This window comes from Seriola dumerili, unplaced genomic scaffold (assembly GCF_002260705.1).
Source record: "Seriola dumerili isolate Sdu_G_001 unplaced genomic scaffold, Sdu_1.0 BDQW01000110.1, whole genome shotgun sequence".
In the NCBI taxonomy this organism is placed as follows: Eukaryota; Metazoa; Chordata; class Actinopteri; order Carangiformes; family Carangidae; genus Seriola; species Seriola dumerili.
Genome location: NW_019174365.1, coordinates 2639744 through 2654643, shown reverse-complemented (window position 1 = coordinate 2654643; position 14900 = coordinate 2639744). Strand labels below are relative to the sequence as shown.

At 43.4% G+C, this 14900-nt stretch overlaps 1 protein-coding gene across 2 annotated transcripts; it reads left to right on the top strand.

Moving 5' to 3' along the window:
• Positions 1-301: 301 nt before the first annotated feature.
• Positions 302-2900, top strand: evx1 (even-skipped homeobox 1). Of its 2 annotated transcripts, none has more exons than XM_022747642.1 (3): positions 302-665; positions 1719-1864; positions 2373-2900. In XM_022747642.1, the coding sequence occupies exons 1-3, from the start codon at positions 302-304 to the stop codon at positions 2898-2900; spliced, it is 1038 nt and encodes a 345-aa protein (XP_022603363.1). The 2 variants fall into 2 exon arrangements, with proteins under 2 accessions (XP_022603363.1, XP_022603362.1); XM_022747641.1 differs by having other exon boundaries at positions 1629-1864.
• The last annotated feature ends 12000 nt before the right edge of the window (positions 2901-14900 follow it).

Below are 14900 nucleotides of genomic sequence, written 5' to 3'. Positions count from 1 at the left end.
CATCATGACGACTGGCCTATTAAGAATGACAGCTCTGGAGAAAGAAAGAGAGAGAGAGGGTAAATGGTGATCCCTCCCAGAGCTCCCTCTCCGCACTCTGGAGCGCTCTTCTCTCAGGGTCAGACCGGATTGCATCCCCTCTTTTCGAGAAGCCTCTCCTTCTCCTTGGGACTCATCCCCCCCGCCCCCCACACCCACCACAACACACACATACACACACCCCTCCAACCTGAAAATCATCGCCTTGGTTTTGACGGCTCGCACTCTCCTGCGGAGTCGAGATTTCTAAGTCGTGCTTGTGATGGAAAGCAGAGAGGAAATGGTGATGCTGACGGAGGGAGGTCAGCTTGGCAAGAGCGGCTCTAATTTGTCGGAAGCTATCGGGAACCCCGTGCGAGAACCGCAGGGGAAGCCGAGCCACAGGAGCTGTCTGAGCCCCGGCGCTGCGCCCTATTCCCGGGACAGGACCGAGCTGGTGGTGGAGGAGAGCGCACGGAGGAATATGTGTGCCGACATGAGGCCAGTTGGCACGTCCTCCTCCGCAGAGAGGCACCGGACTGATCATCCCCACAAAGACGGCAGCAGCTCAGACACCGAGTCGGACTTCTACGAGGAAATTGATGTCAGCTGCACGCCTGAAAGCATGGACTACCCAACAGCAAAAGGTAGGTATAGGCTATGACTGGGAGCTGCATGCCACTGCAGGTTTTCTGTGATTGCATGGTGGCGCGTAATGAAGTTGATTGAATGCCAACGACTGAATTATGCCAGTCAAAAATGTCACATGCAGCATGGATCATTCAAAAATTACATTCATCATATCTGAAAATTTACAGGGGAATCGAAAATAAGACTCTGTGCTCGATGAAATACGGTGTAGCCTCAGTGAAATACAGTATAACTGCAGTCAGTGCTGCGCAGCTGTTCTGTCAAGTGACCAATGTGGCTGGAAACACGCTGAGGTGACACCCACAGTCTAACCAGGCATTTTCCCCTCTGAGTTTGGCGAAGTCACTCGTACAGCAAATGTGCCTATACGTGTATTTACTGCGCGAAGAAAAATGCAGGATTTTATGTAAACCACAGGCTAAAACGTGAAGAGAAAAAGGCCACTCACATGGGAATTTTCTGGGATGTCTTTCTGGCGTTTTCCAAGATGCAAAGTCCGAAGACTGCTTGCAGCAGACGTGTTAAATCCTGTAACGAAATCATATGAAAAAAACATTCAAATATTTGAGTAATTCGTAGGTGATGTTTGCCCCAAAATAAAAAGGATGACAAAAACATTAACGAATGAAACCAGCATCTGAGTGAACTAATATTATGGTTATACACATCAACACACTCTGAATTTTTTTATTATAATAAATAAATATTATATACATAAAGGTAGGCTACTAAAACTCCACAAAATGAAGACATGAGCTTCCTGAGCTAAATGTCAGGAAGGCCCTTAATTTTTTTAAGAGCATTTGAAATAATGAAATGATCCTACTTCACATGCCAACTCTCAGGAAAATAGCTTATTAAATATGAAACGTCTCGGTGTGTGTTTGCTCTGTCTAAATTATTCTGCTGAACACTGTATATGTTAATTCTATAACGAATTATTCTGCACACTGATTCAGGCAGAAATGGAGATTCTCCGGGTCACCCGAGTGATACTGGTGCTGACCCGGGTAAGACTGTCCCAGGTCAGAGCTCTCTATCCTACGCAGCGGACCAGATTCGCCGGTACCGGACAGCGTTCACGCGGGAGCAGATTGCACGGCTGGAGAAGGAGTTTTACCGGGAGAACTATGTGTCCAGGCCGCGGAGATGCGAACTGGCGGCCGCCTTAAATCTACCTGAAACCACCATCAAGGTAAGATAAGTGGATGATGTCCAAGCAGCAGAGCTGACTCAGGCCTCTGAGGCATGAATACAAGCTCATATTGTGTGAGCTTGTATTCGTAAAAAAAAAAGGGTCATGTGTTTAAATAACTGATTCTGAGAGGTAATTTTATACATCATATGAAGGGGGGAAAACAAAACATAACCCAGAGACTAAGAATAACCTAAAATCAAATGTTGAAAAGAGACATGCAGCAAACAAGCAGACTGACATTTACTGGGAGCAGTAATTTTTTTCATTTTTTTTTTTTTTTAACTGGACCAATAAAAAGTACAAATTGTAACTGCTTTAATTTAATTTTGTCATGGGATTTAGGGAAATTTTACTTTAATATGCAAAACACCACTGTAACTCAAATGCAATTTTGTGCGTAAAAGCGAAACTGTATGAGCTACAGATGTGTTTTTTTTTACTGTGGTTTGTCTGTCTATAAATAGGGGTTGTGGTTAATATTTGACCCGGTGTGTCTCTGTACCAGGTGTGGTTTCAGAACCGCAGGATGAAAGACAAGCGCCAGCGTCTGGCCATGACGTGGCCTCACCCAGCCGACCCGGCCTTCTACACCTACATGATGAGCCACGCGGCGGCCACGGGGAACCTGCCTTACCCCTTCCCATCCCACCTGCCGCTACCTTACTACTCCCACCTGGGTGTCGGAGCTGGCTCGGCTCCGGCCGCCACACCTTTCTCCAATCCCCTGCGCTCTCTCGACAGTTTCCGGATGCTGTCTCATCCCTACCAGAGACCGGAGCTCCTGTGCGCCTTCAGACACCCCTCCCTCTACCCTGGTCCGACCCACGGCCTCGGTCCCGGAGGAAGCCCCTGCTCCTGCCTGGCTTGTCACTCCAGTCAATCCAACGGTATCTCAACCAGGCCCTCTGGCTCGGACTTCGCTTGCTCCCCAACTAGCAGGACTGACGCTTTTGTCACTTTCACACCTTCAGTGCTCAGCAAATCCTCATCTGTGACATTAGACCAGAGGGAAGAAGTGCCTCTGACCAGATAAAACCAAAACAAACAACTCTTGTTCTATATAAGCCTTTCCCATAAGCTTTTTAACCTAACATATTATATGATCAGGACTGAAACAGCATGAAGAGGTAGCCTGTAAGCAGTGAAAGCCAGCTTAAACTTGGGACAAGACAATTAGCCAGAACTTCAGCTATGTGACGCACAACAGATCTTCCATTACTGAAAAATAATAATCCCATTGCAGAGCCAGGACAGTGGGCTGAAATATGATGCCACGGACACAAAACCACATTTGATTTTTAGAAGATTAATTTGATGTGAGAGAGAAAGAGGAGGGATTCCAGAGAAACGTTTAAATCTCCGTGATGGATGGCGTTAAGGTTTTTATCATTACATGTCGTCTCTTTACGTGTCCAAATCGACCTACATGTATTGTTAGTTACGCGAGAATGATGCTTTCCATCTCTCTTTTTAACAAGGGGATTTGTTAACAGGCTGCGGCCGTCTCATTATAACCAGCTCTCCACACCGGGGCCCTCCACGGCGGCCCGTGCCGAAATGTGCAGATGCTAGTAAAATTAGTAAGTGATGTATATGTACGACCCGGTGAATTTTGAGTGTTGAATTAATGACAATAGCAGGAAGGAAGGGATCGTTGCTGCCAAAAGGTAACAAGGCGCCAAGGGAACGGATTACTACTACAACCCGCACTGTTTGACGAGGGAGGGAGGGAGGGAGGGAGGGAGGGGGAGGAAGGACCCAGAAGAGGATGGAGAGAGACAGAGAGGGGACAATCAAAATGAAAAAAATAAATTCTTAAGGCCATCGAACACACTCTCTTCCAGTTTCCTCCCAAATGATACAAGAGCCAGTTCTTAAAGCGGATGAAATGTGATTAAATTCTGCCTATAGGCCTCTTTAAATATTTGTCTCGCTTTGCACTGCTACAGTGGCACCGGTTTAGTGGCATTTCGTGGAGAAAGCGGAGTAACAAGTAACTGATTATGTTCCATTTTATTTTATTTTATTTCATTGGTCGTTTTGATTTTTTTGTCTGGGTTGTCCTCAACGTCTAATTTGCAATAAACACTGTCAAAGAATCAATAGAGCATTGGAGTGTCTGTCTTCTAAACACCATTATGATTTGTCTAAACCGCCAATAAGGATTTATTAAACAAAAAATAATATAATAAAATAAAGAAATGTGACTTTAATCCGAGAGAACAAAATAAAAGATCAGATTCAAACAAGCTTTGTTCCACGTCATCTTATTTCGTTTGATTTCGTTCAGCAAAAGTAGCCTGTTATGGATTGTCTATAATCTGGAGTGGAGAAACACCCCACCACCACCACCACCACCACCACCACCACCGCCTCCAATAATAACACTAATTTTGTTCTCAAGTGGCCGGTGTCAAAACACCCGAGTGTGCCCCCATCCCTCCTCATGGGATCACTAGATTGACCGTGACAGTTAAGTGGTCCCCGGGCTCCGTTAACGCCACTCATATTTTTCTCTCCGACCACTTAATAGACACGGCAGAATTAGTTGTCTGGAGATATTAGAAATGCAAAGAGATCGATGATTCAGAGGGCTCCGCCAACCAATAAGCGGTGATCGTAATTGGCCGCATTTGACCGAGGCTGCGCAAATTAGAAGAGTTTTTCCGAATGTAATAGGATTGGCGAGGCGCCGTGGCCCGCAGAGAGACACACAAATCAAGATAAGGTCGTAGATGGGGACAATAATGTGCGGAGAAGTGGTTGGCATTTAGCGTTGGCCCTCAAGTCCAGTAGCGTAATTGTAGCTATAATCTAACGAGCAAGAATGCAAAAATAAGACATTTTAGATGAAATAGTGTCTTCAGCCTGTGCACTAACGAATAATTCCCAAACGCACATTTATCCTCACAAGTTAGTCCCTTCCATGAACAAAATCGAAAACCAGACAAAAAATGTCTTAGAAAGTCAGTAGATTTTCATTCTCCTCTGATGCTTCCTGAGGTAAAAGATTCATCCTAATCAGACTGTGCTGCACCCACACACACCGCCACAAACACGCCAGCACCCCCACCCCCTCCCGCACAGGCGTTTGATTGATGGCCTTATTAACTGGAGTTCTTGTAAGTGTGACCGAGCTGATTAAAATGCATATGTTTGGAATAATACACCGTTTAAGCCACCCGGGTCGGGGCGAAAGCACAAGGCAGATTTATGTAAACTATCAGGCGGTGTCTTTAAGCCTGATAGGGACACGGGTCATGCAGGAAAATGGCTTTGGTTTGTGCATAATAAAATGGTGCCATAAAATAAAGATGAACGGATCAACGGGTATAGCTGAATAGGCCATTCAAATGGCGCAGCCTCTCCAAAATTCTGTTTTCATAGCGGGTTATTTTTAACAGGCTGGAAAAAGCTTGGAGCTGATTCTCATCTGGTTACACAGGAGCAGCAGCACTATACGATCATCTTCTAAACCAGCGTCACACTGTGCCAGAATGACACATTTAAGTGAGGCAAATTACAACCACATTTACCCAGCCACGCATATGGATCTCCATCTCCCCTCAATCCTCACAGGCCTAATCCAGTACCAACATGCCATTTAATCGCAAAAAGACTGCGTATGACTGAGCTTTAAGATATGATGGGCTCATAGACAGCGCGCATAACAGCAATTACATCAGCCTTGTAAGATCCTATTAGTGCGAATTGGCTCAGGGCTCTCCAGCTCCCACAACTAGCACAAAGCATTTTGATAGGGGCGGTGCAGTGCAGCTGTCCACCGACAGCAAATTCAAAAAAAAAACACACCAAATGGATCTGTGGCTGCTGCAACTGCTGTTTAAATTGGATTACATCCTAATTTACAGGCCCTTGTCGTAACGCAAGGGGCTGGCGGAGGCGTGGACGGACCAATCACACAGTAATGATGATGAATGGGAGATTAATGCGCATACAAGAAAGACAATTTAAGCCTTCATCTGTTTAAATAGGCTTCCAATATCATTTGGAAACGGAGGTCACGTTAAATCAATTGGGGGACGCGTGAAAGTCGTTTTCGGCTGCGTCTTTATCAACATTATTTACGGTGCACCGGAGACAGCTATATGCAGCAGGAAAATGGACCGGCTGCTACGTGCGTATGTGACATACAAGAGCAGCAAAAACAGAGCAGCATGGATTCAGGATATAAAGAGACCCCCTTAAAACCTCTCATTTAGGCCTAGTTGTTCAAAATTCAGTAGAGCCGAAGGTGTTTCTAGAGGTTTCTGTGCACAACCATGCTAAAAATTCTCCACGAGGACTGAAAATTAATATCTTTAAATTCAAATACACTCACAATGTTGGGTTTTTGTAACATAGGTTCTGTGGAACATGGCAGCTCGTTGAAGGAAAGGTAGAATTTGAAAATGAAATGGTGACAAAAAATACTGGCACATTCAGAATTGAATGTATAGGCTGTTTGTGTTTGAGGAGTGGTTCATTTAGGCTACAAACCAAACTTCATTCAGAGCAGATAGCCTACACTAGGCCTATAGCTAGCTACACACCAGGTCAGGTATATGGCAACACCAACACGCCAGTTCATTTGGCAGGCCTACTCCCAAAATCTCACTGGCGCCAAAACTGTTTTTTGGCGGCTACATGAAACAAACTCTTTCCCAAGTTTTTCCCTCGTTTCACTATCGCCCATCGATGCAAATTCAAAGGGAAAAGAACATAATAAAAAGTAATATATGCTTACACATGCAGAGGTTGTCGGGTTGACCTTTGGCAGCTGCAACTTTACATGATAGAAACTAAAACGGATCGACTTCGACATTTTTATCGTCTTTTGTGACATGGAAACTGACTTAGACACCGAAACAGAAGTCACCTGAGTGATACTTTTTATAGCCTACTTCCTGTTTGCAGGTAATGATTCGGGAAACACTATCGCGCAGGTGGAACAAAAGAAACAAAAAGAGTAAAGATTTGCTTAAAAGCAACTCAAATATATATATATATATTTCAGATTAAAATAAATAAATGAATAGCCTACATAAACAGAAATTCATATGTGATAAGTGATGCAGTGACATAAATTAACCAATTTAGGCGCACAAATCGATACTATTTCTGCCACATACTCCCCTCTTTAATTAATATGGTCTGCCCCAGGAGCTTTTTAAGCAGGTGTTTGCACCTGCGCAAAGATTTTGCCACCAAGCCATGCTACTTGAAGATACGACCGAGGTATGTATTTGGCCCACACCCATAGGTGTTCACTGTTTTTCACAATACAGATGGCAGGCTTTACATTCAGTTCTCACAATGACAAATAGTCACAATCTGCATGAATATGTAAAACTGGTGATATTTCTAAAAAGTAAAATTTAAAAAAGTGAAAATCGGTATCTTTGTGTTAATCCGTTTATAGCTCAATATAGGTCCACAACACATATTGCATTGAATCATATTTTATTCTCTGTTGAAGTATTAACAACTGAAATTTTGAGGCTGCTGTTGTGACAAATAATCAACACCTTTACATTTATTTTTGAATGTGGAAATATTTGAGATAATGTCATCAGATTTATGTTGTATATTGGGCATTAGTTATCCTCTTAAAGGTGGGGGGAAATAGTCCTTTGGCAAGTTCAGAAACACCTAATGTTGTTGACATACAATCACTTGTCTGCACTGACAGGATGTAATTGTGTTTCTTTTTGTATCACTTGCATGGTGGCACTGGAATGAACCCTGTCCAGACACCCACACTGAACCCAAGTTATTTTCCATGCTTTTGGCTAAAATTTGTACGATGAGCTGTAGTCCTTTCAGGCTATTATTATGCATGGTTTAGATTTTTCTGAAATGCTCTACCTTGGTCCCACACCCTGGTTTTTAAACATTTAAGACACTTTAACATTTAAAAAGTGCTGAGAACATTATTATCTCATTTTATTTTCCCTTTGTATTTGAGCAGAAATGGAGCTCTGAGTGACATATTCCAGATCGCCATCTTCTATCAGTGTCCAGTGGGCCGCTGATGTACCGAGAAAACCCAAAGACAGAACACCAAGTACAATGAGATTCCTAATGTAAGTACAGGAAAATATCCCTTTCTGAGGCAGAGAAGTACCAGGTATGGTGGCAAGGCTTTGTGCAGACATGTAAAGCAGATGATGAATATATCAGAGAAAACAGTTTAATTATCTGTTGATTATACTGAAATTAAATGTTTAAGGTGTAAAGAGAGCTGGTTAGAGTGTCACCTCTTATTAAGCAGCTGTTGGGGTGATGGGTAGTGAACCAGAACAGTCTCCTGGGGAACCTAATTTGGGCTGCAGTGTTGATATCTCCTCATTTTTATCCTCTTTGCCATCCTCATCCTTGGAGCCATTTCGGGCTAGGGGATGGCTTTTGTTGTTTTAAAAAACTAGGCAAGGTTGGACGTCCTTTGTTGTAGCACAAGGGTGTGACTTCAAAGGATTGAAATCATGCTCATCCATCATGTCAGGGACAGCACTTCGCCTTTGTATGTGGCCACACTCTTGAATGCAAATGGGTGTTAATATGTTTTTGTGTTGAGAAGATGCTGCATCCTGTGATGCTGCAGGTGTTTTCAGAGTTTAGTACTTGTGGGGGTGGAATTTAGACTTTTCACAATTTATTTCTACAAATTGATCATCTTCATATTTGTTTACATGTCCAGTCTCACTAAACTAAACAAAGGAGTTTATTATTATGACACCATGTTGCATATTCTTATGATCGTTAATACTAAAATCCACAGATGAGAAAACTGAACATGCTAATTTTTCTAGTTTTCAGTTTTGGTTGTGGAATAGAAAAGTCCCAACGAGCAATGAGCGAGGTTCTATTTTTAAATTCCTACGGTGAGAAGTCAACAGACCGGAAACAAAAGTTTCACAGCAAGATTTAATCTGTGATACCAGAAGTAAATGACATGTGCCTCAGTCAGCTGAGCCACATGCATAACTAACACCATCTTACTTTTGAAATTATTATGCAGTAGTGCACACTTTTTGGAATAATAAGCCCAGTACATCTGCCTCTACCAAATAAAATCAAACCATGCTATCTTCACTGGTCTTTCTCTGCCTCACACTTCTGATAATGTTTCCCTTTGCAATAATCAAGTGAAACTCAAAAGTACACTGTTGTTGAGTGGCTAATAGAAATATTCACTTTATAGCTTCTTTTTTCAAAGTGATGGTTTAATTGATTATTAAACAAGTAGACTTTTTAAATGGAAGTACACAGTGGTTAATATGCAATATAAAAACAAGAAAACTATGGGTCCAGTGACCAAAGTAAAAGAGCATGAGAAAGCAGCTAAATTTTTTTTTTTTTTTTTTTAATTTAGTTTCCATCATGAGCTAATTGCATGCGGCGCCCTGTCGTTGACAGTGCTGCTTTCCTAACCATTATGCTGCTCATATTGTCTCTTCCTGAACAGCACCACTCTATAGCCTCTCACTGCTGGTACTGATGCTCACATCCATGTTGTAACAACTCCTGTCAGAGTGACAGTACTCAAGAGGTCCCACTCCTTTATCAGCCCTCCACCGGACTGATAGTGGCAGAAATCAGTTCACTGCAGGTCAATGTAGGAGGAGTTTTAATTCACGAGGCAGCAAGTGTGAAAGAAAGATTGTAGATATTATATAGATTAGGACGTGTGTTTTTTGTGTGTCCATGCCCTATAGGCCACCAACCAGGAGAAAAGTCTATTGAACTTCAGTATCACATAGCCTATAATATATTGTACACAGTAATTGTACATGTACATTCTTTGTGTATGGAGTTCCCACCATCACACAGGGAAAAAAAAACATCACAGACTCGGTTTAGAAAAACGCAGAAAAGGCTATATGCCTCTCGCCTGATGTACTGTTGTCACTTAAAGTCCAAGTAATGGCCACATAATGGCCAAGTGTCACTTTGATAGTGCTGGTAGGAACTAAGCCTCCAAGGTCTCCCAAAAGTCTTACTCAGCGTTGTGATGATGATCAACTTATTAAATGTCACTTGATTGTTCAGCTGCTTTCCCCATGAGATCTTCTCTGTTTTGAGGAACCGCTCACAGAGCACGCCACATTGTGCGATATTGTTTAAAATGATTTAATAAGCACTTTGTTTTACGACGCAGCGTTATTATTTTACGACCCTCTCGGCAGCCAATGGCTTTGCAGATCAGTCCAATTCTCTCCACACCTCATTTTATTTTACTGCACGCTGGCCGCTTTACTGCTCGGCAATGGTGGTGGCTGAGGGCGACGGGGAAAAGTTGTGCCCTCTCTTTCCCAGAGAATCAAACAGACTCCAGAGCAGAGTGTAAGAAAAAGCCCGTTCCCACAGTGTTAGTGGACTTGCATCACTCAAAATGCAGCATGTTGTCTTTTACAGTGGGAACGGGCTGCAACTGAAACTCATTTGACGTGTTCTGCCACGATTAGAGCTGAAGTTTGATGGCAGTGTGACGTCTGTGTGGGCGACTGGTGATGTGGCTGCACCGTAGGTGTGTGTCTGCTTGTGTATGCCTGCCTGTTGGTGTGTGTGTGTGCGTGTGTATGTGTGCGTGCGCCTGAGATGGAGCATCTCATTGCTGCAGTGATGTATCCTCATTATGTCCCCGTCCCATGACCGTCACACTCAGCCTACTGGTCCTCTCCTGGGGGACTGGGCTGTCTGCATGGGCTTCCCCTTCTATCCACACCTCCATCTCCCAACCCCCCTGTCCTGCTGACTCCGAACCCCTTCCATCCCCCAACCTGCACTCAGTGTGAAGTGCTGAGTCGTCCTGCTGAACTCGTACTGTTACTGCTGACCAATAGCTGTGGTATGGTGATGTTAACTGTACATAAAAAGCCTAAATATCCAAACGTACTGTGGGCTGAACTGAGGGTCATGTGTAGTGACTTCACAATAAAGATTTGAGCAGAAGAAGAATAAAGTCTAATGCGGCAATGGGTTCAACTGACTATTCATTAAACCCCTCCCTGCAGTGTCAGTAACATACAAGCTGCTGGAAAAATGCTGTTCATTTCCATGTACATAGATCAATCATTTTTCCTAGGATCTGTTAAGCCTCAGTCTTTTTGCACAGTATAAAGTATGTTTATACCCATCCAGATATTCAAAAGACCTTTTGTTCTAAAACCAAAACAACTCAACTGGAGACATTTAAAAGTCGCCCAACTCACAGAGCTAATGGCCCGCGATAGTTTCATTTTAGTTGGCAAAAATCGATGGGCACCAACTAGAGATGAGAGGCCCACCAAAAAATTTAGACAGTTCCTTCTATTATCTTAAACTGCATTGTGCAAGAACGGAAAGCTCGACAGGTGTAGGAGCAACAGCAACTCAGGGATCAGGGCTTGGCAAATGGTCAATTCCCAAAGGAGCAGCTCATACTAAAGATGTGCATTGTGACGCAAGTGCCAGTGTGTACGAGTGTGTGTCCTGAGGCAAGATAAGTTTGGGAGGTAAGGTTACACCATGGGAAAGGGAGCAGAGGAGATAGTGGTACCAGATAGTGAGGGCATCAGAAGAGGAGCTAAGAGCCTGTGCTTAGTGCTTTAATGGATGATTTGAAAGAACATTCGCACTGTTTGGCCGGGAGCAGACCTCCACAAGACTATAAAAACTCTGGTGATTGAAAAGGTAGAGGTCAGAGTGTGTGTGTGTGTGCGTGCGTGCGCGCATGTCTCCACAAACAGGCTTTCCAGGATCTTTTTTTTTTTCCCATAGGACAATTCCATGAAAAAAGAAACATTATCTGCAGGGTTAAAGTTAGGTCGATAGATTGTGTGGTTGTAGGATTAAGGGTGAAATGATCATGATTTGTCGCTTGATGCCTAATTACTAAGCTTGATGATATGATGTACTATGATCAAATTTTACTGTGTCTGTTTTATATCAGAATCTTGTATACAGTAAACATCTTCCAGAGAAAGCAGCCAGAGACATTCATCCCCTCTGAGGGGCTTTGAAGGATATTTTTTTAAAAGTCTTTCTTAATATAATACCCACATAAACACTGAAAGAGTTATAGACTGCTGCAGGATGACGTATTTTTGTAGGCCAACCCAGAAGTTAGCATTACCCTGGTTCTCTCAACAAAAAGCCAATGGGATTTTTCTATTGGCTTTTGGATTATTGCAGAAAATAAGATCAGTGACAAAGCAGTTTGATACTTACACATTCAGCACAATGATCTTCAGAAATGAACAGCATTAAGATTTTTGAAGCCTAAATACAATCTTCAGAAATAAAAAAGGCAATTAGCTATTGTTTTTTTGCATTTCTGCTTTATTTCATAGTGACAGTAGAGATAGACAGGAAAGTCAGGAGAGAGAAAGAGGGAATGACATGCAGCAAAGGGCCCAGGCTGGACTCAAACCCGGGCCGCTGCGGTAAGGACCCAGCCTTAGCACATGGTACGCGCTCTACCGGGACACCAAGTGCTTACCTCTTCTTACAAAAGCATTTCCTCTTACAAAGTTAGTAATAGTTTGCAAAAGTGAGTACAAACACAACGAGACTGTAAAGTCAGACTGGTTGGTAGATCAGTTTTTGTGTGCAGCCTGATGACATTTAACCTCCTCAAAAACCTCTTTTCGTTTCATTTAGCCACTTGTTAGCAACAGGCCCTTTTTTAAAGGCATGTAAAAGCTTTAAAAAATATCACGGCTGGGGTATTTACTGACTTATTTTATGTCATAGAATGAGATGTGAAGATGTCTTGAGCTTGTGTTAACTACACACCTTATTTTAGTCATCTAAGCAAAGAGCCATTCCATAAACCCGTCGACTTCAGGACGAGGGAACCAGAAGTGCTAAAATGCTAACTAATTTCTATGGTTTTAGGATTCATTCTTGCATTTTTCTGTTGGTCGCTATGATGGCTCCTCCTGTTCATTCTGGCTATGGAGAGATCCCTTCCTAACGCAATGAGATGACTGAATTTGATGTCAAACTCTGGAGATTTCTATTGTAACAATATGACCAGTTTATACTTATTACTCTTGCCGGTAACTGACTGTTATAGCCCCGTTATGTTCCAGCTCTTACCCTGTTCACGAAAACATCTGCATTTCCTATGTCATTTAGTGAAAAGCCAGTGTTCCCCTGGCGAACAGGAAGTGAGGTCTTTTGTTTCTGGCAGAAGCCACAGTGGTTTGCTGCTCAATCAAAGACGAGCTGCTTAGTCAGCATATTGGAACAATAGAAAGCGGGACTGTGAGTTTACAGTGAAGTGAAGCGATGAGCTCATTACCAGAGATAAAAAAAAAACAATGCAATCTCAGATTACCGCCGTTAAATCTAAGAAATCTCCTCAGTGTGTGTGCACATCTACAATGATTTTGTCACTAATTAATTAAATTGTATGTGTGCAAACTGAGCACAAACGCTTGTACTGTGTAAACAGTCTAGTTTAGATTTTTCTCTCTTTAGATCAGCCTGAAAGCCGTTAGTGAATAGACGTGGATGAATGGCGAGTCAGTTTAATAAGACAGACAGACTGACGCTGACAGATAGACCTGTGGCGTCTTCAAGTTGTGACTCACAGACCAGGAACCCGGATTAAGGGGGTAGAAGGCGTAACGAGGGAGTCCTGTTTTGGTCAGTCAATGGGGGGAGGATGGGGGGTGGGGGTGGGGGGTAGAGAGAAAGAGAGTGTAAACGCTGAAGGAGAAGAGGCAATGGGGAATCCTTGTTTTATAGATTCCAGTTTGTAATGTCTGTGCTGCGGGAGGAACACGAATGCAATACTGAAGACCAGGAAAGAGAAGAAGAAAGGAGGACATGTAAATGATGAGCAAGAACAAGGCAAAAGAGACTGTGGGAGTGAGGGCTGTGGAGATCAAGAGGAAGATGGAGGAAAGGAAGGAGGATAGGGTTTATGGTGATGCTCTGTTTGTGACGGCTGTCTGCTGGATCAAAACAGGGCCTCTTTAACTCCTCGCGGGTTAATGGAACTTTTATGAGTTTGTCCTGCAATCATGTAACCCCTGGCGTCTCCTTTCCTCTGTTTCTCTCTCCCTCTCTCTCTCTCTCTCTGTCCTTCTCTCTCACCCCCCCGCCCCCCCGCCCTATCGCAGGGCAGATCAGAGGTGAGCCGCTCCTGTGTTTTTGTAAACACTGCTCTCTCCCTCTCTGCACTGGGTTTTATGAGGAGAGGAGGTCTAAGACAACGGGTGAGTCACTGCTCTGACTTAGTTTACATTAGGTAAAGACTTGTTTAGGCAGTGGTTAGTATAGTCAGGTGGATGACATGGACAGCAGCAGTATAATGGCTTGATGGCTGTGGTATTAAGCAGGCGTGGGGCTGTCCAGAGGTCTCTTTTGTCCAACCGTTGCCCCTGCTAGTGTGGGGAATAATTGGTCCCACTTTCCAAAGGGTGCTTCATTAAAAATAAAAAAGTAGTAGCTCATTTGTTTTATTGCAATAACCACATTTGCAACCCCAGACACCAAGACTTCTTTGACACCACTTGCCCAAACCCCACAACTAAAAACTTTCCCACCACTTGGATAAAAGTGGTCAGTTGTCTGACAGCACAAGGTGCATTATAGGGAGAGGGTGGGGGTGGATTGATGGAGATTGGCGCAGAAAAGCGATGAGAACCCGACTAGGTCTCCCATCATAAAGCACGGCTGAGCGATGAACGACTGCGGGCCAGACGCAACTTTTAAAGCCCGACCATGACTCACGCTGACTGTCAGTAATGAGTTTTATTCACTTCCATCATTTGAGTGTCGATTGCGATCATGGGGCTATCTGAGAGGCATGATTGACGGGATAGAGTCGGAGGTGTGGGGCGGGAGAGTGGGATGAAGGAGGACAGGAGGGAGCTGGACACTGATGCTGATGCTGATATGTACCTGCCGTTGGTGGCGAGTGTCTGCAGCAGAGAGAGAAAATACACATGATTCAGGGCTCATTTTACAAACCGGAAAACTAATCTACAAGACTGCATATCCGTATCAGGCCCATTCCCGTGTGTTTTCTATTTAA

Coding starts and splice junctions, on each gene's coding strand:
- evx1 (XM_022747641.1), top strand. CDS start 302: ATGGAAAGCAGAGAGGAAATGGTGATGCTGACGGAGGGAGGTCAGCTT. Junction 666..1,628: donor GGACTACCCAACAGCAAAAG/GTAGGTATAGGC, acceptor ACACTGATTCAG/GCAGAAATGGAGATTCTCCG. Junction 1,865..2,372: donor TACCTGAAACCACCATCAAG/GTAAGATAAGTG, acceptor TCTCTGTACCAG/GTGTGGTTTCAGAACCGCAG.